This window comes from Protopterus annectens, chromosome 2.part0 (assembly GCF_019279795.1).
Source record: "Protopterus annectens isolate FY-2018-M chromosome 2.part0, PAN1.0, whole genome shotgun sequence".
NCBI classification, from domain to species: domain Eukaryota; kingdom Metazoa; phylum Chordata; order Ceratodontiformes; family Protopteridae; genus Protopterus; species Protopterus annectens.
In genome coordinates, this window is record NC_056728.1 from 126,836,562 (window position 1) to 126,862,841 (window position 26,280).

Genomic DNA, 26,280 nt, shown 5'->3' on the forward strand with positions numbered 1-26,280 from the left:
CTAGATGTTGGTCTCATTCTGGTTGCTCAATTTCTTCTTCCTTTCCATAGGAGGATAGCTCATTTATATGGTTATAGTACACACAGCAAACAAGATCTGTGGTGATTGACAGTGCATCATGGGATAGGGGCTTGGCCTCGAGCTACTGGAAGACCTCGAGCTTTGCATACAGCCGTACCAGAGCTGATGGATCGGCTCCAAACCCATCAGTAAAGAATGAAGGCAAAATGAACAACTCACATGGAACGTTATGGTGAGTACATAACTTCTTATTTTCCAGTTACGTAACTTCAGGCTGTTATTGAATGGCAAAGCTGAAAGAAGAAGACCATTGTACAGCAGAGAATGCTCAGAACTCTCAAGATTAATTGTGTGCAGCTGCAGACAGCTCGCCTGCATGTAAAAGCGGTTAGGATGGAATGAGAGAGAGAAAAAAACAAACAGCTAGCAGCTTTGTAGATGCATGAAGGAATCTTGTTAAATTTCACACACAACGCATTTTACAGAATTCTCCTGGCCAACTGCCTTCAGCTCAGACTTCATCCCCCACCAAGAGCATTTGCTAATGGGGGGGAAAAAGCAAGCTAATATCTTTGTAGATGGAAAAAAATGTAGTATTTTTCATACCTTTCATTATTTTGTCTTACATTTCAAGCATATTTGCTTACAAAAAAACTTGTTTATGGCTTAAGCCAAGGAAAGTAATGTAGACACCCCCCCTTGTAGAAATGGAAATTATCATCTTAATTCTTCATATCGCCCACCCAAGCAGCCCAGGATCAGTTTGTTCAGCCTTTCTTATCTTGTTGTAGAGTCAAGCCTGTATTTCTTACAACTAAGAAAAAGTGCTCTTTACTTTAATTTCTTTAACATTAACAATAGTCACTGAAAAGACTCCCCCCACCCCACACACACACAACACCCCTGGCTGCACTTTTACCAAAGTGCTTTACAATGTAACATGCAGTTTATAATGTGATATGTTTTATACAAATACTAGTAACAAAAATGTTCACTTGCTGTTAATTTTTCCCCCTTTAGTGACCTCCTAAACATTAATGGGATAAAGTACAGTATCTGCTTTACAGTCCGACAAGTTTAACAAATTCAGCAAAATTAGTCTTTCTCAGCCACCTTTTCTTGCAAGGTTATATATTGCATAACTGTGTTACTGGTCGTCTTCCTGATCAGCTCCATCTCCCAACACCCAGATTCTGGTTCAAGTCCAAGGTACTCCTGAGTTTTCTGGTCAAATCCTCTACAGTATATGTCTCTCAAGCTGAAACTTTAAAGCAATACTCTACTAATCTGCTTTAGAGGATACATAATTTCTGAATACCGTTATTTGTAGTATTGGTCAGGTTTCTAAACATGTCTTAAGTAATGTATAGGGTTGTGCAGATACTGTGTCCACGGCCACTGCTTCTGTCTTAAGGAGATCTGCTTGGGTATGTAACTAAAGGTTCACAGATGAATCTGAGATTTGGACTCTGCTTTACGTAAAGAAGTTGTGTTTAGTGCGTTTGCCACTAGGGTTTCTCAGCCAGTATGATGAGAGAGGGAAATTAGTTCAGGGATTAAAAGACTTTTTCACGTCTTCCATTTTAAATCAAGTAGATCCTCTACTCCCTTCAGAAAACTATGTAAAAAGTCCCGGCCTATTTTTGACAAACAGGGCTCAAAGTGGAGATGGCAGGAGGAAATCAGAATTAACAAAACACAGGTATCCTTTCAAAAAAGGGGACAATCTAGTCCTTTGGAATGACTATATCTGGATTTTTGGCCCCTCCCTTCCTACCACTATATCTCTAACTCTGATTTGGATACAGGACCGCAGCTTCTCCTTTTGCAGTCACGTGCTATCCCTGTGAATAATGACTCCAGTGCCTTATGCCCACAGAGGCAAAAGCATTTATTTCAGATTGCTTCTGATTACAAAGAGAGAGCTTGCAAGGAGACAAGTTCCAGATGTTTTCTTTCTCAGATTCTCTGTGTCTGGGTCCCATTATCAGTTCTTTGTATTACTTTTTTGGTCACCCACATCGTTAAGAGTATTCACAAAGTGCGTATCCTCTTGAAATAGACCTTTGCAGACTTATGGGCTTTCTTATAGGTCTTTATTTAGATTACTTGTTTATCTTTGTAAAGTCTTTTCCTGGAAGTCAGGAATCTTAAACATGAGTTGTCTCCTTCCTCACCAATCTGGAGTTGCATTCAATTTCAAAACCCCTCTTTGACTTCATCATACAGGATTAGGTTTCCAGGGTTCATGGGGACACAACAAATTTGAGTCTTGTTAGGAAAGAACTGCATGATTGGAGATTGCACGTAATTCAGAATTCAGATCTGCCTTTTTTCCTCTTGTCCCAAGACAATCTGCACCAACAAAAGCATCAGATTTTGCTTCAGGTGCATTTCTGATGAGGGTTAAAGGTGCAGCCTCTGCGGCATGTCAGATAGGCCAAAGCACATCATTCTCAAAGGAATTGTATCTGGGATCCATGCTATAATATATATTTTTATCTGTAGTCTCAGTGGACCTTGCATGTGATTACAGACAACACCACAGTGATGTTGCATTCAAATATTAAAAGGGCACCAGGTGTTTCCCTGTTTGTTGGCTGGGTATGATAGCTTGGGATATAGCTCTTAACGACTGCTTGATCCTCGTAGCATTTTGCATTCTGTCCGAGTAAGATGTAGTGGCAGACAAGCTGACCAGGACCAGGATAGAAGTGTTGGAAATTACACAGGTGAGTTTCCCTGGGATTGACACAGTTGTGGGGAGGTACCTCCAGTAGATCTTTTTGTTTCCTTTCAAAGCAGACATGGGTAATCAAGCCACAAAGGCCACCACAGCAGTGGGAAAGATGAGCATAGTATAGTCCTAACCAGATTAATTTCCAGGAGCCCTTACAAGTAGAGATAAGATTCATTTCCACCCTTTCCACTGATACAGAATGTCATTTTCAAGATTTAGAGGGACTCTTCAAAGATGTTTGTGGTAATTCCTCAGGCCCAGGCAACATTAGTTCTCCCTTTTTTATTGAATTAGCCAGGGAGAGTTGCTGCAAACTTCCTCACAAACTGGATCTACTCACACAAAAACAGGGGTATTGATAAACCACAGTCTCAAACTACTACATCTTGACTGCATTGGTGATTTAATTCTGATATCTTTTAGGCACCTCTTTCATGAGTATGTGTAGCAGATACTAAAGGAGGCAAGAAAGCCTGGGAAATCATTACTCTGCAACTGGAAAATATTTTCTAGTAAGTACATAATTAATAACCTGGGCCCATATAGGGATTATGTACCACTGGTTCTCAAATATTTGAGTTATCTTTATTCCTCTGTCCCTGCTTCAGTATGTTTGCCTATGAGTTTACCCCATCCTTTTGCTAAATACTTGAAAGGATGGCTGTGTTCTGAAGCCATCCTCTCTAAAAGAAATTTAATTTAATTTTATTTTGTTTTTGTTGACTGTGTATACTCCCTTTTCAATGGAGGCCTGGAGAGAAAAGTTCCAACATAGTACAGACATTTTTAAACATACATTGAGTAATATAAATGAACAGACATTAAGTAGTTGACATTAACAGTTGCACATATAGTTGTTGATTAGATTACATTCATATGAAATTAGAGTATAAGAGTCTTGTGCATTAATAGATGCTGAACAAACATTGAACATTTGACAAGGTGTATTGATGTATTTGTCATATCGATAGTAGATCATCTGTAGTGGCAGATAGACTGATCAGGACCAGGATAGAAATGTTGAAATTACACAGGGTGGTAAAGTTAATTTCAAAGGGAAATAATTTAGTTAGAAGGTCAAATAAAAGGAGTTGAGTGAAAGAATTAGGTAGGGCAGAAAATGCTGATTGTAGCTAAGAGGTGGGGTTCAAAGCAGGTTCATAGACATTTTTGTAAATACGGCTATAACAAGGTTTATATTCAAAGTATAAAAGAGCAGTATCCCAAAATAATGAATATAGCTGGGAGATGATAGTAAAACTTTTCAGGCATAGGTGAAGACTTGTTAGGGTCTAGGATTCTAAAAGAAAGGAAATGGTTTGATGATATGTTAAGCTGGGGATAATAGTAGTTTTTATCATAGAAATGTATAGGAGCAAATCCATCGATTTTATAGGTGAAGTTTTAGTTGTGTTTTAATTGAGTTTGCATTTTGAATGGATTCAGGGGTAGCGGAATGTGGCCGCATAGTTAACTACACTATCTGAGCATAGTCATTTGTATTAGATGATTTATTTATTGTAATTAGTGATTTTCTTTAGAATGTAAAATTCAGTTGGAGGAGTAATTTTGTATTAAGCTGTTAAGGGCAGTTTTCTAGTTTAGAGAGAAGTCTGTTTATTGTCGTGGACTGAGAATGAACTAGGTGATGTGGTAGTTCTAACCAGTTTAATTCCCTCAGGGCTAGGCAGTGGTGCATTGTATTATTATAATTTACTGCAAATTTGGCTATTTTATTATTGCTTTCCTCAAGTAAGGACAGTCGTGAGACCTGAGGTTTAGTGAAGATTGGGGCAGCATAGTGGAGAGATGGCAGTAAGAAAGTAGTGAGGGGCTATGCACCTTCTGTCTGACAGTGTGAGAGTTTTTTTACAGTGTTTAATGTACCTTGTTTTTTGCTCAGTTTTTTAACCATGTGTTATACATGGTGGTCTAATTTCAACTGGTCATTTATGATGACACCCACTATTGAGTGGTTTACTTGGTCTTTCATGCTACGCTGTGACCACTCCTTATTGCAGACCTCCATCATACTGTATTCTGCTGCCCCACTTCAGTACATACACCTCACATGTGCTCTTTATATTATTTTCTGTAGATGCCTTGCATGTTTTTGCCAGCATCTTTCTAGAATTTTTTTTAATAGTTTCTGCGTCCATGACCGAGCATCTGATAGCTTTGGATCATTCCCAGGTTCACAGGTTTTAGGATTGTCATTCTGCCAAACTAATTTCTGGAATTTTTAAACTCCTGATCTTAAGTTGCTGCCAAAACTTGTAGTAGAAAGCCACTCATATGGCCATTAGCAAGTTGTCAGCACTTCGTCTACAACATTCCTTTACATCAGATATTGCAGTGCACTTAATGTGCTTTCTTGTTGCCAGGAATTTTCTATAAAACGTTATGCCAGTAAAAAAGTGTCTAGCAATTGGGCACTGTTGAGTTTTTTTTTTTTATTGTTTACATATTCTTGATGACTAATGCATTCATACTTCTTTTTGCTGTTTAAGTTCTTGGCTTATGAGTCATGCTAAACCTTAGGTAAACGATCATTACACATGGTCTGTAATGCAATATTGTTTACATACTAAAGCACTTCAGCTGTCCAGATTTTTTCCTCATATTTTTGGACTGCTTCTTATAAAATTTATGGCTTTCTGGAAAGTCATTGACTATTTGAAGTTGGTAAATAATGACAGACACTTCAGCTTCAGGTATCCTTCAGAAAATCATGCTGATGCAAAACCTGTTAGTCTAGCAGCTAAGTTTATACCAGCAATGTTTAAAATCTGTCCCTGTTTTATGCCATTGTTCTCCCATTATTTTTGTCTTTGTTCTCCCATTATTTTTGTCTTTGTTCAGAATTCTTGCGCTAAGAAGTTGAGAGGTATGTGCTGTGCTGCCAAGTATGATAATAAACCCCAGTCTGAGTGCTAATTTCATTCACAAGGAGATCAAGGATAAGGCAGGATGAAAAACATCATGTCCTTGGTAGTTATGGTTATTAGCAGGTTCAAGCTGTCTGGACTCTGTGGTCCTTGGAGCCTTCTTTTTGTGTATTTTAGTATTGAAACAGAATGGCATGCTTTACTCGGGGGGGGGGGGGGGGGGTCAGCTGAGAAACAGCTTGAAGTGGAAGAATCCTTGCTAGCTGAAATCTTATTTGAATGAGTAATCCTTATTAACCAGGAAACCAGGATGTTTGAACTTGGACCCACAGAATAACATCCTAGAACACTAAATTTTTAATTTTCATGGATAGTAAATGTCTTTGCTAACCAATATTGTGATGTTTAGTCCGTCTGTGTATCCTTAAAGGAAGCAGAAAAAAGAATGAGTTGAAAATCAGAAAAAAATAAATTTGTTTCTCTTTTCCTTTTCATTTTAGCCACCACTGGTCCAGGCAATATTTAATGGGGATCCAGAGGAAATAAGAGTGTTGATCTACAAGACTGAAGATGTCAACGCTATGGTAAGCAGAAGCAGAAGACTTTATATATTTTTAAACGTAATATAGTAGAGCAAGTTTTGTCATCAGTTTAGTTTCTTTAAAACTGACTGCTTTTCTTATTGAAGTTTGAGGTTCATAAAACTTTTTAAAATTTGAGCAGAAGGGCTGTACCTTTGTGTTTTGTGACTTAGCCCATTTGATATCAGATCATTCTGTTGTAAGACATTGGATTTGCATTCATTGACTCTATGGGGCCAGTAGCACATGGGGTGGGCATATGCTGTTTACAGGTGGCACACTTGCCTTTGCAGCAGAAGGTTGTGAGTTATCTTCCCACTCCAAGCAGTTGCATTCATTTTCTAATACTGACACTATAGTGCAGTATATGGGAAAGTGCAGCACTCCTAAAGTGCTCGGTCCTTCAGATAGCTCTGTCTTTCAAATAAGACATTAAATCGAGTCCCCATGTGTCTGAGTGGGTGATAGCTCAGGTAGTTGTAAAAAAATTTATGGCACTTATCTAAAAACGAGTAAGGGAAGATCCCCATTGGCCTGGCCAAATTTCCTCTATTCAGTATGAATGCCACATTGGATCTTCCCTGAAAAGAAGCCATTGACCTAGTGTAGCTAACTCGGTTAACAAAGTGTAAATAAAGTAAAACGAAATGTCAGAGTAGGAAAGGTCACAGGGCTGTATGTAATTTGTCATATATATACAGACTTTGTATGTCAGAATCACTGTGGTTTACTGAATGCAAGATAAGTGATCAAATTCCTGCTTGTGGACATAATTAGCATGAGTGAATGGGTAAATGCACCAGGGAATTATACAGATAACTACAAAGTGGGCAAGGTTTACCTTTCATGTCTGCCTCTCTACTTTCATGTTGGCCATATACTCCTGAATGCAATTTTAGATGTTTTTGACAAACCATTTTCCTGCTTATGTACCTTGTCAGCTGTAGCACCATTAATCTACACTAGAATGTTGCCAAGCAGTGTAACATCACTAGCCCTCTTCTGCCCACCTCTCCAGAAACAAGAGTGCTCGCCTACGCCCCTGAAGCCCCTTCCAGCTTGCCCTTCAGCAAATGTGCCCTAATCAAGCTTTGGATGGACAGTATTTCTAACAGGAATGTTCTTTGTACCTATCACTCTCTGTGTGAAATAAAATGGCTACAGAGCTAGGATAAAAATTGTTTTTTCTGACGGAAACTGGTATCCTCTCTGTCTTTCTCGTATCTTTCCTTCAAAATTGTACCTCTTCCTAATCATCTCTGAAGATCTTTTAGATCCAGCTCATGTCCTCACTCTCCTTAGATGCTTGTATGTGGTGTGAGGAGCTCCAGCTCCTTTAGCTATATCCTGTAGTCTAGTCCTTTCATCCCCCTAATTACACTTTTCTTTCTTTGTACTTTTTCTAGTGTTGATACCTCCATTTCCTCAGTTTTCAACCTGCATACATAGGTTCATAGATTAGTATTATGCTACATGCCCAAGTGGGCCATTTTAAGCCTAGCCGATTACCCCATGCGAGAATCAAACTCTGCACTGCACGTCTGTAAGGTAAACACCGTACCCATTATGCCAGCCTCCCACCCAGTCAGCATTCCATTTGAGGCCTGAGCAGTTTCTGGTAAGAGAAGAAGAATAAATACCTTGTCCCTGAATTCTTTCCCTCTTGGCATACATCTTAGTAGTCTTTTGGCCTTCATTTCAGTGTTGTCGCACTCTGTTTGATGGCCTAATTTTGCTGTTATTGCCACCCCAGTTTTTTCTCCCATCTGGTTTAAGTTTTACCTCCAGGTTTTATTTTACCTTTGGATTGCTGGTCCCTGGTTGGAACATCATGCATTTGTCGGTGCTGATCTTAGCTGCCATCTCACCAGCAGTTTTGCCTGTTTATCTAAACCCTCCTTATCCTCACTTTGGACTGTATCTTGATGTCCTATCCTATAGTCCCTTCTTTAAGTAGTGAATAAATTGATGCGCATCATACCAACTCCTATGTTCTTTGTTACTCCTCCAGTCATGTCTGTCTTTTCCCAAATGTCTTCCCCTACTCCTGTAAGTTTGCTCAGTATTTTTTACAAAAGGCAAATCCAAATGTAATTGGTTATTGACAGGATACTGTATATGATATACTGTGAATTAACATTTTGTTCAGTCATATTTTTATGTCCGCAGATTTGTGCATGGATGTTAATAGGCCTTTGGCAGTTGTTTTCTGCATCATTGAGCATAAAGATAAAAAATGAGTCATTTTGTTTAAGTTGTTGCATGAGAGCATCTTTATGCATTATGTGCACAGTTTGAGGCATGGTTGAAAGCATAGTGCCTAATGCACCCAGAAGGTAACATAGTTCTGTATTGTACCCCATTGTGTCATGTTAGTGTTGCTATGAAGTGTGTTGCTATAAGTGAACTGTAACATAATTCACTTGTTTGAGTAGTACAGCTTGAATGCAGCTTTACAGATTTTAGGGCATGATGTTGGAATACCTAGAGTCCCCTCAGCATAAATTATTTGTAGAACATGAACACCTTGCCTGTTAGGTGATGTTTATGGTGACATCTGGCTATATCTCACCGGACTGCAAACAATTAATGCGACATCCCCTACTATCCTGGGTCAGTAACTAATGAGCTTCGGTCCTCACTACTGATTCAAATATGCGACTGTTACTTAAACAGGAGTAATATTTCAAAATTCTCACCTAAGAACACAACAGGAACATGCTCTATTTCCCTGGGACTGGACTATATACCTCTGTCCACCCCTAATGCAACTCCTTATTGCACACTTTACAGCAGTGTCCCAGTTTAAGATCTGTGATACATTCACACTCAAAATAAATTTAGATCTCACACATCCTAACACTTCGGGGAAAGCCTGACACAAACCAGCTGTGTCCCTTCCCCAAAGTAATATGGTAATGCTGCCACCAATCAGAGTGTCTCCATACCCTTCTAAAGGGGTGTCCAATTATGAAAATTAAATATCAAAATAAATGATAGCTATGACCAGAATAGCCAGGCCTTCGAGGGGACCTGGGTAGTATCAAAGAGGTATAAATACTCTCTAATCTCTAAAGAAAAACAATGATTTCCAGCAGCAGTGTAAAGTAATGAAAAACATTTAATAATAAGTAAACTGATTACAAGAATGTAAATCAATAACTTTCAGTAATCAGAATTCTGTCACCAGAAATTTAAAATTAAACTGTAGGATAGTAGTCCATCATTCTAGAAAAAACTATATCTGAATAACTAAGCTTTCCTAATGTAATTAGAGAATACTTTCCTGATCTAATGTAACACATAACAGCAAGACAAAGACAGGGTTACAGATTTTGGTGAGTTCTCTTTTTTTCGGTTATCACTGCACAGCACTGTAACTGACTGCAATTCTTCACAAACTGCTCAATACTTGGCTAACTGCACAGCTTAACAGTCTTAACAGTCTAAATTTTAAAAATAACAGTCAGTTGTTTGAAAAAGTTCTTTTTCCTGTCAATCAGCTGTTCAAATTACCTAGAAACCAGGAACATTTTAATGACATCATCTACTGTTTAGCTGATTCTCCACGATACTTTAGAATATCCCTCATAAACATGTGCAGTTAGAAATGTATCAGAACACTGCTGGATTCTTTGAACTTTCTGTATAAACAGGGAAATACTCAACATTTAAATAATTTTCACAGTTAGACATGCTGGCATACAATACAAGTTACTCTGAGAATATACACAAATCTCCTCCCAGACATGTTAACACAGATTACAGTGTTTTCATTTTCTTCACATTTATAATGATTTTTTTCTACCATAGGAAATGCATCCCCAGTCAGCTATAATCAGCAAACTGTGTCTTTCATTAACACCACTTATAAGGGGAGCTTGCACTTACTCTTTATGTCCTTCACCGTTTAGTAGTAGTTAGAGGTTAAAGGGAACATTAACCCCCTTACAAATGGTTTTAACAGAAAAGGACAGCAGATACAGCTGCGGTGGCATTTAAATTGAACATATTCTTCATTGTTTCAGTGGGGCTTTATAGTAAGATAACTTTTTAAATGTTCACATTTAGATGCTGTTATATTGGCTGAGAAAGCATTAGCATTGGGAAATTAGTAGACGAGTCCTCATTTTAATATTTCACCTTACCATTTTGATTTTTATTGTATGTTGCAATATTGTAGTATTTATGAACTGTAGTGAGCTCTGATTGCATCTATATTGTGAACTCCTGAAACTTTTGAAGCCTTATTAGGTATGTATAACTGCTGTACCTTACATCAGAACTATGCATCTCTGTCAGAAGTACAAGAACTATAATTCTGAGTTCCACAACTATGAAAAATAAACTGTCTTCTCAAAATAAATGCAGCAAATGTTGAAGTTCACTGCAACATACATATATTTTTTATATGGGACCTTCACCTTCCTGCTTATCTCAATTGGGATGTTGCACCACCCATACTCCCACTACTTATACTAACTCGTAATTTTGAATACCTCTGAGTAGGAGACTAAGTGCTGTAACTTCAAACTTCATGCATGTTTCACTATTTGTATTTAGTCATGCTGTTCTAAGGATCACAGTTATGATCTTCAGAATTTCATTAAGCACTTTGAGGGTCATTCTGAAGGAGGAAACTTGTGATCAGTTTTTAAATAGTTCAAAAATATGAAATGGTTATGTATAGGTTTATCAGTAGCCATTTTCTTTCTTTTTTCCCTGAATCTCTTTTTGTTATGGAGTACAGTAGTTTGACCCAGTATTAATTTTTTGAACAGTTTTGTAGTGCTTCAGAAATGCCTTAGCAATGAAGTTTGCTAGATGACATAGGTTACAGTTATAATATGCTAATGCCAAAGGCTGGGGATTTGCTTGGGGTAGTTGATAAGATTGCCTTTTTGCACTGTCCTTTGCACTGAACACAGTATAAAGGACTAAGTACTATTTTACTTATGAAGCTATTGCTGGAGGCTGAAGGGGCAAACCATGAGGACTGCATATTAAAAAGGACAGCTGTTTGCTGGGGTTTTTTTTTTTTGTAGACCAAGTTTTAATACTTTTTAAGAGCATTGTAAAATGATAGTGATTTAACATGTGCTGGACTAGTAGTAAACTTACTTGGACTCTGCTGACCAACACCATTTTCTTTTAAGGGTCAAGAATTATGTAGGATGTGTAGGGTCACAGACTAGACACAAAGCTTGTGCTTTCCTTGTGGGCTATATAAAATAGAGAATTTGTGATTATTGGTATTGGACAAGTGGGGACTGTACGTATTTTATTTCTCATATTTACCCTGCCCTGTGGATGGCAGTTTTCTTTGGGTCTGTGCCAGTTACTGGACTATCTACACCATCCATTTCCTCCATGTACATATGTGACACCACCTTACTGAATATTCAGGTGATACTTTTCCTCCTTGAGAAATTAAGATTAACGTGTAATTGTGCAACTCAGTAATGAATCCTTGGGTCATTGTGTACTTCTGATGTATTACCAAGGGACTTTTTTGTTGCAAAGGGTGTACTGGTAGTGGAGGAAGCATGATATGATCAGTCATACGAATGTTTATATATGACCAAATCTTAGCTCTGCAGATATGTTAGATGTGCATGTGGCTTTCTATACATGTAGATAGCACTATAATGTTGTAGCCTACCACTTCACACATGGTCTTTGCTGACTGTCGTGTCCCTGATCTTTGTCAGAACTAACCCAGATACCTTATTTAATCCCATGTCATTTGGGACAGTACACTGCTCTGTTTCTTTCAGTTAGTCTAGCAGTCCATATTGTCTACCAAAGTTCAGGCATTGGTGTCAAGGACATCTTCCAGCATGTCGGTTACAAGGAGGACCCATGCTTGCTGTAAGGGAACAGTAAGTGACAGTTTTTTTTCCCTAACTGTTAAATATGTCTTAAGGACTGAAAAGTTGAGGAGAGAGCTTGGCAGAAATGGTTGCTTTAGTCTCACCTGGTAATTAGACTGTTCCTGAAGTAGTAGTCACAAGGTGAGTGACATGGTCTTAGATACTGCCTGGGGTACATGTCCAGCCAAGAAAATGTCTGTCACAGAATCGCATGATGTAAGGAGTGAAGTACTAAAAGAAGAGATCTTCCTGTAATATAGAAACTAATAAAGGAAGACACTGGGTATAGCTAGAAACTAGAGCTTTCCTGTATGGGTACTGAAATGGAGGACAGTAGGCTTGCCAGCTTTTTTAGTACTCAACATGGCAACTGATGTAGACCTCTTATTCCCATTCCTCCCTGACTGGCTTTCCCAGCTTCTTAGGTATAATTTTGTTACTGGCTAGTAATTACACTGCTTGAATGCCAGCAAAGAAGACATTTGGAGTACCTGAGAGAAAATCAACCAGATAAGGAGATGAGAAAACTTTGTCTGGTTAGAATCTTGCAGCTGTTCATGAAAAAGCGGTGTGTTTCATCTTTGGTACAGGAGATGGCTGTCAGTAACTTAGGAAAATAAATTCATGCCGGTGTTTAAATAAAACTAAAGGAATGAATCAAATCAAATGACAAAAGTTTAGAAAGAATCAAAGCAGCTCTGACTAGCTGAAACAAATAATCACAGAAACCAGTCCGAAAAACCACTCCAAGGCAAATGAACTTTAGCGCTTTCATCCACTTTAATGACGTGAACTTCATCAGAAACAATAGACAGTTTCCTATCCCTCATTTAAATACTTAGTAACAGGAAGTGATGTAACTTTCATAATTTGGTAAAAATTATATAATGAATCAATCATCATATTCTTGGTCTTTTTAGTAAAAACATCAAGTTATATAATACTTTTATAAATTCAAAACAATTAATCAATTCTAATGAAATGTATATCAAAAAATGCATGTATATATAAAAATACATAATATATTGTATAATATTGTAAAAATACATAATATATTGTATAATGAATTAAATATTAAAGCATGTATAATAACTAGGTTCATAGGTTTCAGAGCTTGCTGATCCCTGGGCTTTGTTTGCAGTTCCTGTTACTGAATCTTTACCTAATTTGGAACAGAGGAAGTTCCCTTGCTTACCAGTGGGAGTGGGAAGCATTGAGCTGCCTGTTGGTCCAGTTTTGCGAGGTTTCAGCCAGCAACTTGTAGTTTATTGGTCGTTTTGGGCCAGTTCCTAGCTTCTTTCAGCCCCCTGATATAAAAAATGCTAAACGCGCGTTTGCGTGGTTTAGCCGATGAAGCTGAGCTGCTACCGTTGCACACTAGGGCAGCGCCGATTAAGCAGATTTAAACTATTAGGGCTACCTAAAGTCCACTCTTCAAATTTTCCCTTAAAGCTACCTTCCTCGAACTATACTACTGATCTAATCATCGTATACTATAACTAAAAAGATCATCTCTACTTGACTCCAAGTAGACTATTCTCTATCTGTTAAGCCTAGCACTTGCTCCTACAGTACTTATTACCTTGATACGGTGCTCTTGTCATAGATAGTACCCCAAAAAGGCAAACCCCCATTTCTCGGTCATCCACGTCCCCGGAATCTTCTTTAAAGTTTTTTGTCTATTCCTTCTAGCATGTCGAGGATCAGTTGCTAGTGTCCTCTCCTGCTCAGCTGGTGAACCTGGGAATATTGAGGCAATGTTACAATTGCCTCATGTACACAGACAACCCTCTCCTCCTCCCACAAAACACAAATACATGCGAGAGATGCAACTATACAGCCAAACTGGAGGCTGAGCTCTCTCAACATAGGACTGGCAAGACCAGTCGGGAGGAGAAGGTTACCACACACACTATAGACCCAGTCTCACATAGTACCATCACAACCTCAAATCATACACATAAACACACACAGACATACTCGAGGCTCTGATCAAAAATCTACCAAAACAGCAGAGGCCACCAAAGCAGACACCCAAACAACCACCACCTCAGAACACATCACCTGCAACACATAGACCTCACAGTCAGAGTGTCAAACAGTCACAGCCCTTAAGGCCAAACAAAATGCCAGACACACTAGTCATTGGTGACTCCATAGTCAGACACACTGGCGCCCCGCCACCAGACTGAGTAAGGAGAAGGTCACAGTAAGCTGCCTGTCGGGCGCTAGAATCCGCCACATAACACAAGCACTCAGGTCTCTCAACAGCAGGTACAAATACGACTCAGTCATTGTCCACGCTGGTGTAAACGACCTGAGACGTACCTCCTTGGACTACATGAAAAGAGACATCGAGGAGCTCTCTGATTATGTAGCCCAGGCAGGTATGACCCTGACCTTGAGCAGTATCCTACCTTCACCAAGAATGATGCCACAATACAGAGATAAGATGATCAGCTTTAACAATTGGCTTAAACACTGGTGTCATTCAAAGGGGATCCAGTGTCTGTCTGCCTGGGATGACATGCTGGACAAGCCACGCTGCTTCGCAAGGGACGGCTTGCACCTGTCACCCTGGGATTCCGGATATTGGCAAAGGCTCTTGCCACCCCCATAGTGCCTTTTTTAGGCAAGGCTCAAATTCTAAACCTACCACCCTAGAACACAAAAAGGGAAAAACTAAGGGTAATGCTGCTCAATGCCAGAAGTCTGAATCTCAAAATGCACGACTCGAGGCCCTTCTCAGTATGGAGAACATCGATGTCTGTGCTGTGACAGAAACCTGGTTCAAGGCTCCTGAGAGCACCCCAGCACTATCAGGTTTTACCTCATATCATGCGTTCCGCCCCAAAATCCGGACAATACCAAGAAAGGAGGGGTGTATCCATATTCATCAAGGACTCCCACACCTCAAGACTGGTTGCAACGCACGATGCATCGGAGACCATCCAGGTGCAATTAACCATAGGCAAGACTGCTCTGCAAATTGTAGCATGTTACAGGCCACCCTCACAAACTCAGGAACCTCACATGGCCTTCCTGAAAACACTAGAGGGATAAATGTATCACCAAACACCATCATACTAGGTGACTTCAACTACCCTAATATAGACTGGGAACACTACTCAAGCCCAAACACCCTAGCCCAAAAGTTCCTGGAATTCATAAACTCCAATGCCATGGAACAACTAGTTACCATCCCCACAAGAGGAGATAACATACTTGACCTCATCATCACGAACATGGGAGCACAATGTTCAACACCGGAAGTATACCCCTCACTGGTGAGATCAGATCACAAACTAATCTCGCTGGAGGTCCTCATCCCACCCCCACCTGAAATAAAAAGACCACAGTAAAGAACTTCTCAAAGCCGACTTCACACTTCTAAAGACTAGTGTGGTCTCCTTTAAGGCCCCGAGCGGAAAACAGTACACATGCCGCTGAATCACTTACAAATGCCTTCTACCAGCACCTGCAGGACTGCATGGATAAGGCAATCCCAAGCAAAACAAAGACTCTCTGTACCAAAGGCAAGCGTCCAGTCTGGTGGACCCCAGCTATAAACAAACTCTACAACAAAAGGAGGAAGCTACTACAAGATAGAGCAAAATCCTTAAAAGGTAAGACACCCTTGATAACTATAAGTAAAAAACTAAGAGCTCTCATAAAATCATCCAAAGCAAATTTTGAGAGAAAAATAGCTAAAGACTCAAAAGACAATCATAAGGCCTTCTTTAGCTATGTTAGAAACCTGGGAGGAAACTCCCAAATATGCTCAGAACTAGTTCAAAATGATGTGAAGATTACTGATCCTACGGACATTGCCAACATACTGGCTGACAGGTTCAGTGCAAACTCCCCCTCCCCAAAGGAGAGATATCTATACCAAATGATTGCAGCCCCCCAAACATCTCCAACGCCGAAGCGAGAACTGCCCCCTCCAAAGCAACAAACCCACCATCCATGGGACCTGATGGTGTCCCCGGCTGTGTGCTCCACTTAACTCAATGAGGAATTAAACCCATAGCTAGGACAGCTGTTTAATCAGAGCCTTACCTCTGGATACGCACCCAGGAGTGGCGCACTGCAACTCTGGTCCGACTTCACAAAGGCGGTGCCTCCACCGACCCTGGAAATTACCGCCCATTAGCTTGACAAGCCTTATCTGCAAAGCCATGGAGAGGATCATAATGGACCTCATAAATAAAGACATAGGAATTTGCAGACTTTGGATCCAACCCAGTTTGGCTTTGTCAAAGGCAGATCATGCCTTTTAAACTTGGTTGACTTTTTCGAAACAGTCACCAAAGCCATTGATGAGGGAAAGGCAGTCCATACAGCCTACCTCGATCTGGCGAAGGCCTCGATACAATACCCCACTCGGGTATCATTGAAAAACTCATCAGCTTAAATATTAACCCATACATCACAAGATGGGTTGCAAACTGGCTGAGTGACAGAACCCACAGGGTCAGAGTTGCTGGCGCCATGTCAAACTCAAAGCCTGTCACTAGTGGTGTCCCACAGGGCTCAGTCCTAGGCCCACTCTTGTTTGGCATCTACTTCTCCAGTACAAGCAAACACAGGAGGGTTATGGCTGACAAAGTTTGCAGATGACTGCAAACTGGGCCATAGTAGAAAACACATCTGACACAGATATCCTTCAGAAGGGTCTCACAGAAACGGATAACTGGTGCCAGAGCCATGGCCTAAAGTTAAATGCCAAAAATGCATAGTCATACCCTTCGGGAAAAACAAGGTTACCCCTAGCTACCAAATAGGTGGCAATCCACTGAGCACAGAAGAAGTTATCAGGGACCTGGGGACCCAGGTTGATAGTAGTCTGTCATTCGACACCCATGTAGCTAAAGTAGTTAGGAAGACCTTCTACATTGCCCACCTTATCATGAAGGGATTCTCATCTAGATCAAGGGAGGTCATTGTCTCCCTCTACTCATCACTCATCAGACCAATGATTGAGTACAATGCCCCATTCGAATGTATCTGACCCGACACTTGCAGCAGCTGGAGAGGCCACAAAGTTCCTCACCAAAAGGATAAAGGGTCTCAAAAATCTGTCCTATGCTGCCCGACTGAAAGAACTCCAGCTCTATTCAGTCGCACGCTTGCTCAGAGGTGACCTTTGCCTAACATACATGGCCATGTCAAACCCAGATTTGATGAATATGCTTCACCTCAAAAATCTAGATCCCTCAGAGCCACAAGGGCCGGAGACTTAAACCTCGACACGGCTATTAATAAGACGTGCTGGAGGGATAGATTCATCACCCAAAGACTCCCTATGCTGTGGAACAAAATCCCGGTATATGTGAGGCAGAGCACCTCGCTGGCCTTGTTCAAGAGAAATCTTGACCAATGGATGGGAGATCGCAGATATACCCCAGGGATTACCTCAGTGTCACTGCTCGACAGAGGCACAGCAAAATAATGGGTATATTTCCCCATACTAAAGGGGTGGCGTAAGCCACAAAACTATGGGCTAGGCTTGTAAATGCCCTTGGGCAGATAGCCTAGTATGAACCTATGAATGATTATCTATAGACTAAAAAACACTTTATATTAATTACTTCATTTAGACCAGGGAAAGTGTCAGCTCCAAACAGAAGCTGCCATAAAGCTTCCTTCTGCTCTAACTTTTTTGTTTGTATCCCCCTATAAATGTTCCCTTGTCTATATAATCCAAAACAAAAAATTCAAACTTCTTGAAATCTATACAAGAAAGTGCGTGTCTAGCTAATGAATTGTTTCTATCTTTTTTCTTTATAGCCAACACATGTTCATATATTCTACGTTTTAAGATTCTTTTAGTTTTACCAATGTAATAATTTTTGCATGTACAACAAGTAGCAATATACACCACATTCTCACTATGACAATTTAAATATTTGTTAGCCCAGAAAGTCTGACCCAAATGTTCCATTGTGATAAATGATGAATTACTAATGAATCTGCATTGTTTGCAGTTTTTACATGCAAATGTCCCTTTTTTAGTGCAAACCTTCCTCATGTTGTCCTTATGTGTTGTTTTAGATGACTCCAACATCTGTTTGATGTTGGTGACCTTCTTATGTGTAAACCTTGGTTTTAAGCCTAACAGTGTAGTTAAATCTTTATTGCCAAGAATAATTCTCCAATTTCTTTCGATCACCTCCTTGATACACCAGATTTCATTAACTACTGGTAAAGGAAAAGAAGTGTAGAATTCCTGTGTGTTTTGATTGCTACTGTTTGAAACACAAACTGGAGGGACAACCAGTGTGTCTCTAGAAGTGAGAATAGGTTTTGCTACACCATTTCTCAGCGTGGAAACCTCTTTTTCTATTGTCACTAACCATTTTTCGTCGTAGCCTCTCTGCATAAACAGCTGTCTAAGAACCATCAACTCATTCAAAAAAGTACTATCCTTAGATGTTAACCTACTCAATCTAATCATTTGCCCCTTAATTACACCTTTTTTCATATGTGCTGGGTGCAAACTGTCCTTATGTAGGTACTGATTTGCAAAACAAGACTTTCTATATATGTTACTAATAAATTGTCCAGTAGTTTGATCTATGTTTAATGCCAAATCCACTTATTTTGAAAAACAGAAAATCTGTTGTATCGTTGAGGTCATTGACAAAGTCTACAAATTCTAAATATTCCCCAGACCACAGAAAAAACAAATCATCTGTGTATCTGGTGTAAAGTTCCACTTTACTGTAGCTAGGGTGTACCTTAAGGAACTTCTGTTCCCAATTTGCCATCTCTATATTAGCAAAGGCTGGCACAACTCTTGCCCCCATGGCCACACCTGACAGTTGTTTATACAAGAATTTGTTGAAACTGAAAAAATTGTTGTCAAGTACCAATTCCATTAATGTACAAATAGTGTTTACTTTCACAGCAGGGAAATCCTTGCTGGATGTAAGATATTCTCTCATAAAGTCTAATCCCTCATCTTGACTAATAGAGGTGTATAAACTCCTCACATCAAGTGTGCCAATGAATATATTATTGTCTGATATTCTATAATTACTCAGGATCTCCAGCAAATGCCAAGAGTCCCTTAAGTAATGTTCAGACCTCTGTACTATTGGATTTAGTACACTGTCTAACCGTATGGAAATGTTTTCAGTTTTAGATTGTTTGGCAGAAACAATAGGTCTAAAAGGTGGATTCCTTCCATTGTTCTGAATTTTTGGAATACCAAAAAAAGTAGCCATTTTGGGATACTCCACCAATAAAAAGTCATAATCCCTATTGTCTATCTCACCTTGGCAAAGCATGTCAAAAAGCAAAGTGTCCACTCTCCTGAAACTACACCTTATGAAGTCTAAAGAGACCTTCTTGTATGTGTTGGCATCTTCCAGTAGTACATTTAGTGATTTTTCATATTCACTTGTATTCATAATTACTACTTTTCCCCCTTTGTCTGCTTTCATAGTTCTAATGTTAGAATTACTAGTAAGATTTTTTAATGCAAGCCATTCGTCATTAGTTAAATTGTATTTTACATTGTGACATTTGATTTCCCTAAACTCCTTCTACACAAATGTTCTGAAAAACCTGCAAAGTGTTGACCAAAGGTGGATTGAAAACGCTTGGTTTACTAGGTGTTGAAAATGTCTGTTGCCATGTGTCATTTACTTCTTTCATAATGTATTTGAGATTGAGTTTACGCAAATAAAGCCTAAAATCTACCATCAGTTTCCCCAAATTCACTCCAAATGTAGGAATGAAGGAGAACCCTTTTCTTAACTCATTACTTGTTGCTGCAGAAAGAGACACATTGCTTAGATTCACAATATCAATGTTAAATTTTTTATCACTTGGAAGTGGATTTACCACCTCCGTTTGTTCTTCCCCTTTGTTTTAACCTTCTGCTGTGTTGAATTGTACCATTTGGTAGTCCGTTTCTTGAAAGTCCCCTGTTTTAGAAAAGGACCAGAACTCTGTCCATTTGAAGTGCTTACCACTTCAGCAAAGCTTGTCCCAGCTTCATCTGCTGTATTTGGATTATCATCTTCATTGTGGGACAGTGTCATTTCAACCTGATTTAACCTTTGGGAAGTGTCCTTATTGATGGTATTCGTCCCTTCACTAAAACTTGTTACTTTGCCTACCATATTTGCGTGCAAATTAGTGTTATTAGGGACATGTTTTGAAACCTTGTCATCATCTATACTGCAAATATAAGCTTGATTAAGCTTGTATGCATAAATGTCCCTCTTTAGTTTGTTTTGCTTCCTAGCAATGATAGTCGCTCTGTTTCTGTCAGCCTTTGCTTCGACACCATTGTATAATGTCAATAAATCGTTGAAACAACTATGATTTTTAATGCTTTCATCCAACGACTTAATACTGTCTCTAACCTTAACTGTCTATTTCTCATAATGTGCCACCAACACACGCATCATAGCCAGTCCAGTTTCATTGTAAAGTTCAATCAAGGTGTTACACAAATCGTAGAATATATGAACATGTGTTGGCTATAAAGAAAAAAGATAGAAACAATTCATTAGCTAGACACGCACTTTCTTGTATAGATTTCAAGAAGTTTGAACATTTTGTTTTGGATTATAAAGACAAGGGAACATTTATAGGGGATGCAAACAACAAATTAGAGCAGAAGGAAGCTTTATGGCAGCTTCTGTTTGGAGCTGACACTTTCCCTGGTCTAAATGAAGTGATTAATATAAAGTGTTTTTTAGTCTATAGATAATCATTCATAGTTATTATACATGCTTTAATATTTAATTCATTATACAATATATTATGTATTTTTATATATACATGAATTTTTTGATATACATTTCATTAGAATTGATTAATTGTTTTGAATTTATAAAAGTATTATATAACTTGATGTTTTTACTAAAAAGACCAAGAATATGATGATTGATTCATTATATAATTTTTACCAAATTATGAAAGTTACATCACTTCCTGTTACTAAGTATTTAAATGAGGGATAGAAAACTGTCTATTGTTTCTGATGAAGTTCACGTCATTAAAGTGGATGAAAGCGCTAAAGTTCATTTGCCTTGGAGAGATTTTTTGGACTGGTTTCTGTGATTTTTTTGTTCCAGCTCTGACTAGCTGTCAAGATGAACTGATAAGACTGAAAAAAGAGGTTGAAATGAAAAAAATGGCTGGATGAACATGAGGCTTCTCAAGAAGATCTCTAAAAAGTAGTAGAGTAAGAAGGCAGAGTAAGCAGAGAAAACCTGAGATGTTCTGCTGTACCAGAAAAATTGAAAGGAAAGACTGCATTAATTGTACGAAAAAATACATAAAAAATTGACTCTAGTGTTTCATAGCAGGATTTGTTAATTGAAAGGGCACATCGTGTGTGTGCTCCAAACATGAACATGAAAAAGCAGCCATGACCTATATTAGTGAAGATGTAATCATGCCAGTAGAAAGAATTGCTCTTGACAAAATTGTCAAAAAGGAAAAGTATTACAAATTAGAGACAGAGTGTTTATAGAAAATGATTATTCACTCTACTCCATGCTGAAGAGAAGCAAGCTTTTCTCAACAGTTGGAGAATGTCAAGAAACGGGTATGAGATTCAAGCTGCTGTATCCAACTGTCTTCAGAATATTTTTTTTCCTGGAGGATCAAAACATTTTTGTGATGTAGAACACACTATGAAACAATTAAAAAAGTCTGTTCAACAAAGAGTTGTCCAGAAAGCAGAAATAAACTCATTTATCCAGAAAGCAGAAGGAAACTCTGCTTCTCTTACTTCTGCTAACAAAAACATAGAGAGGCTTTCCCAGTGAAACTATTTCCAGTATTGTAAAAGAAAAAGCTTGAGAGACAGAAAAAAAACGCAGTTAAACACGGATGCCTCAGACTTGAACCTGAGACTGGTGTCTAGAGGCAGAGATGATCAGGAAGATGACCAGCAACACTGAAATGACTAAGTATAAGTAAATGGATGGCTATAAATCATCAGTCCCATTGGATATAAGAATAGTCATGTGAAATCTGGCTGTGCAAGAAAAAGTGGGTGAGAAAAACTAAAATTATGTTGACTTTTGATAAACTTATGGGTGAACTAAAAAGCATATACTCCACATTGCCATTAATGTTTATCAGGATACTGAAGGGAATGAAGGAGCAACTAAGTAAAATAGTTTTTGTTGTCATTAAAATGTTTGTATATAAAAATTCCATGATGTAAATTGCATGTATTGTAAAGCAGTTTTAAATAGTGTGCAGTCCGACATTTTAAATGTGAGGTGGGGAGAATCTTATTGGTGGCTGATATATATATTAAAGATATTAAAGTAAGCAAGTAGTTATTCTTAGTTGAAACATATATCCAGACTTTCCAGTGTAACAAGGTAAATGCTGGACAGAAGCAAGTTAGTTAATATATTTGGTCTTGTGGTGCTTGGGTGGGGTATAAAAGTTAATTGATCATATTTTATGTAGAATTAAGGTAGTACTTTTCTCTCTTTTTAACGGGGTGTATGTCTAGGTTAATGTCCTTGGTTTAAGCTTTAGTTGAGTTTTTTAAGCAAATAGGCTTGAAAAATAAAGACAAAATGATTAACTGAAGTTTCTTGCATCTGCAAAGTTGTTAGCTGTTTTTTTTCCTCATTGCTGACTGATTTGGGGTTGTTTGCAGGTATAAGAAATGAATCTTGAAAGTTCTGAGCACTCAGTGCTGATAGGAATGTGACATTTAGAGGTGCAGTGGCAAACAGTTCAGTGAAATTAGATTGAAACTGGGGGAGATGAACTAGTAGTAGTAGTAGTCTCTCCAACCTTGATGCTTTAATAGTTTTGACAGAGCATGACAGAGCAGTGCACGGTTTAGTTTATTTAAAGTTAGCCAATGTTGTTGTTCTTTCAGCTTTTCCCGGTTAGGGGTCGCCACAGCGGAACTCCGGTCCGCTAATGAACCTTTTCTTATTGCTAAACGTTGTACAGCTTGCATGACTTCAGTAAGCATTTCCACATTGGAGGAGGGGTACCGATAAGAAAATATAACAATCAGTGTAAGTGGGAGCACGATCCGCGGTGGTGGCGCTGCGGTAGCGTTGTCGCCTCACAGTAAGACGCTGACCGGTTCGACTCTCAGCTAGAGCGTCTTCTGTGTGGAGACATGTGTGAATGGGCGTACCTGCGTTGAGGGTTGTGCGGTAGGGCTGGCAACTCAGCACGTAAAAGTCAACTGCCAATCATTAGCGGACTGGAGTTCCACTGTGGCGACCCCTAACCGGGAAAAGCAGAAAGACACAACAAGTGTAAGTGGGAGCACAGGCTGCAACATGTGTCCTATTTAGCACGGGTAACTTTAATTTTAGATTAGGTGATACTTGTGGGTGCAGCCATTGACTTGGGGAAGCTCTTACTGTCTAGATAGGTAAGCATTATTTTTTTTTGGTGTCTGGGTTCATAATGTTTTTATATCTAGAGAGTGTTCCTAGTTTTTAAATGTTTTCTTAATGGCATTAAGTATGTGTTGATCAAATGCAAGTTTGTTGTCTGATACCCACTAGGTTTGCACTTGTTAAAATTTCAATCTCAGTCTTGTTATGGGAGTAGATTTTGAAATCGGATGTGTTGGCTATGATTCTATTGAGGTAAATGCAGTCTGTGTTTTTTTGTAGCAGGTCGGTCATGTTGCTAGAGGAGGATATGATTGTGGAGTCATCAGCTTATTGGATTAGTGTGTTGTGATGGCAGGTAATGTGTAGGTTATTTATGAATATATTGAAGAGGGAGGGGTCCTAGAATGGATCCCTGTGGGACTCCGTTTTTGTTGGTCTATTATTGAGGTAAGCATCTCTGCCATTTTACGCATTGTTGTTTATTGGATAGATAGCTGTTAAACCATTGCTTGGAGGGTGGTGTACAGCCTAGTGCTGATAATTGCTGAAGTAGTTTGTTGTGTGAGACTGTGTCAAAGTTCCTTTGACAGATCCAGTGGTACTACGGAGGTGTGTAGGTTGGAGTCCTTGGCTTTGTTTACTATATCAGTGAAAGAGATGAGAGCTGTTGTACTATGACTAGGCCTGAAGCCATGTTGTGTGGATGTGAGGAGATGATTATGGGGTAAAGTGGTTTAGCAGTTGTATATGTATGCACCTTTCAAGCAGTTTGGACAGGGGAGAAAGGATAGAGATGGGTCTGTAGTTTGTAAGCTCATTAGATTTACCTCCTTTGTGTAGAAGTTTTGACTGATATTTCCAGAGGATAGGGACATGCGATTCTGAAATAGATCTGAATGAGTCAGCAGCATGTTTTAAGTACTCTGGTGGGAGATCGTCAGAGGAAGATGAGCAAGGCTTAAGCATAAGGAGAAGTTTACAAATTGATATAGAACTGGTTCTATAGAGAAAGGAGGTATAGTAGGATATTGGTAGTGGGTAGATGAGGTGTTATTGTCCTTATTAGTTGTTTGGGGGTGAGATTTTTGAGGTTGTTGGAATTTGTGCTAATAAAGTTAAAGCCTAAGACTAATGAAGTGGGTATTAAGCATTTCTATTACAGTTGGTTTGGGATTAGAGAAGGGTTTTGTGTGGATCCAGGGGTGCGAAATGATGTTATGGTTTCCAGAAAGTTTTTGGGTTGTTTTTATGGTTAGTTAGTTGCTGTGAAAAGTATTCTTTTATCTGCATTCACTGATTTTTGTAGCTTTATTACGTAGTTGCATGTAATTTTGCAAGTTTGCATCTTTTTTTTTAGACAGTTTTAACAAGCTCTGTCTCTAGTTTCTAAATGTAAGTTTGCCTGTGTCTTGTGTGATAATTTAATAAAGGTGTTTCGTGCTTAAAAAAAAGTATAAATCTCTGTTGGTATGGAAATGTATATGCCAAAAAGGAGAGATCCCAGTACTGAGCCCTGTGATATACATTTAGTTACTTTCTGAACTGATATCTGCCACCTTAATTGAGTGGGTTCTAGCTTTCAGGTAGTTTGCACTCTATCTTAACACATACAGGTCTACCTTTAGGTCTTTTAAGTTGTTTACAATAAGCAGCATGGAGTATGGTATTGAAGGCTTTGGCCATCTCCAAATTTCTGTTGTGGTACAGCTGTATGAGATTTTTAATATCTCAGTTTTTGAAGATGGATACTAAATATTCCATGGATTTACAAATTATGCTAGTTAAGCTGGTGGGTCTGTAATTCCTGGGGTATGTGTTTGAGACTTCTTTATGCAGGGGTACTATGGCAGCTGTTCTCTGTATTTTAGGGAATACTCTGTAGTTAGACTTAAGTTAGGTGTAGGATGAGCTCAGCAAGTGAAGTTTCTAGTTTTAAAGAGTACAGCAAGGGCCAGTTCCATAATGATTTTAGAGCCTGTCTGTGCCTTGAGGATGTGCATAATTGTTTTCCAGATGTGGCAGTACAGCATTTTTTTTTTTGCATTTAATTTTAGCCATTTATCCATATGCAACTCATTCGAGCATTAGGTCTTACTGTAATGAATGGTTATCAGAAGGAGATTTGACAAGCACACTCTGTTTCCAGTCCTCTCCAAACTTGGTTAATCAAAGTATCTCATTCCCAGTGTGGAAGTCAATGAACCAGATAACATAAGCTGTGTGGACAGAATGACCAGTGTGACAGCTTGTCAAAAAAGTCAACTAAACTGATTAAGCAGGCTTTCACTTTGACAAAGCCACACTGATGTGGATCTAGTCGGATAAGGTTTTTGACATAGTTTATGTGGTCAGGTATGATTTTTGTCCCTTGGCTTTGTAAATCAGACTAGTCCATATCTATGTACAGCTTGTTCAAAATGGTGCATCACTAAGGTGTTGTTTTTTTTTTTTTTTAATTTGCTGTATATTTGATTATGTTTGGGAGCTAGGTACGTGTACTTTCTGTCTGGAAATAGAACTTGGGTATAAAAGGAGCAGCTGAAATTGTATGGGGGAACAGTGACATTGCAAGTAAACTTGGGAAGCCTTTCCTATAATTTAAACAAAATTGTGTCTGAAATCCTTAAATCCAAAACTGGTTACTGTGGTTGGTCCGTGATTTTTAAAGAATGTCACTAGTTTATGGTCCAGCTTTACCGGATATAGAAGATCTTTATCTTGTCTTTCTTGTAAGGTAAATCTTTAGTGCTGTTTCATTTTGGACTGCTGATTTCCCTCCTTACATGCATTTCCAGTTCCTCATTCCTTCACCAAGCA

At 38.9% G+C, this 26,280-nt stretch overlaps 1 protein-coding gene across 3 annotated transcripts in view; it reads left to right on the top strand.

Annotated features, from left to right (window-relative positions):
* Nucleotides 1-26,280, top strand: part of ANKRD44 (ankyrin repeat domain 44) — a 1,254,083-nt gene that overhangs the window by 474,336 nt on the left and 753,467 nt on the right. For all 3 annotated transcript variants that reach the window (XM_044060611.1, XM_044060613.1, XM_044060612.1), the window contains exon 2: nt 6,150-6,233. In XM_044060611.1, coding sequence (XP_043916546.1) covers nt 6,150-6,233 — 84 coding nt within the window. The remainder of the gene's footprint in view (nt 1-6,149; nt 6,234-26,280) is intronic.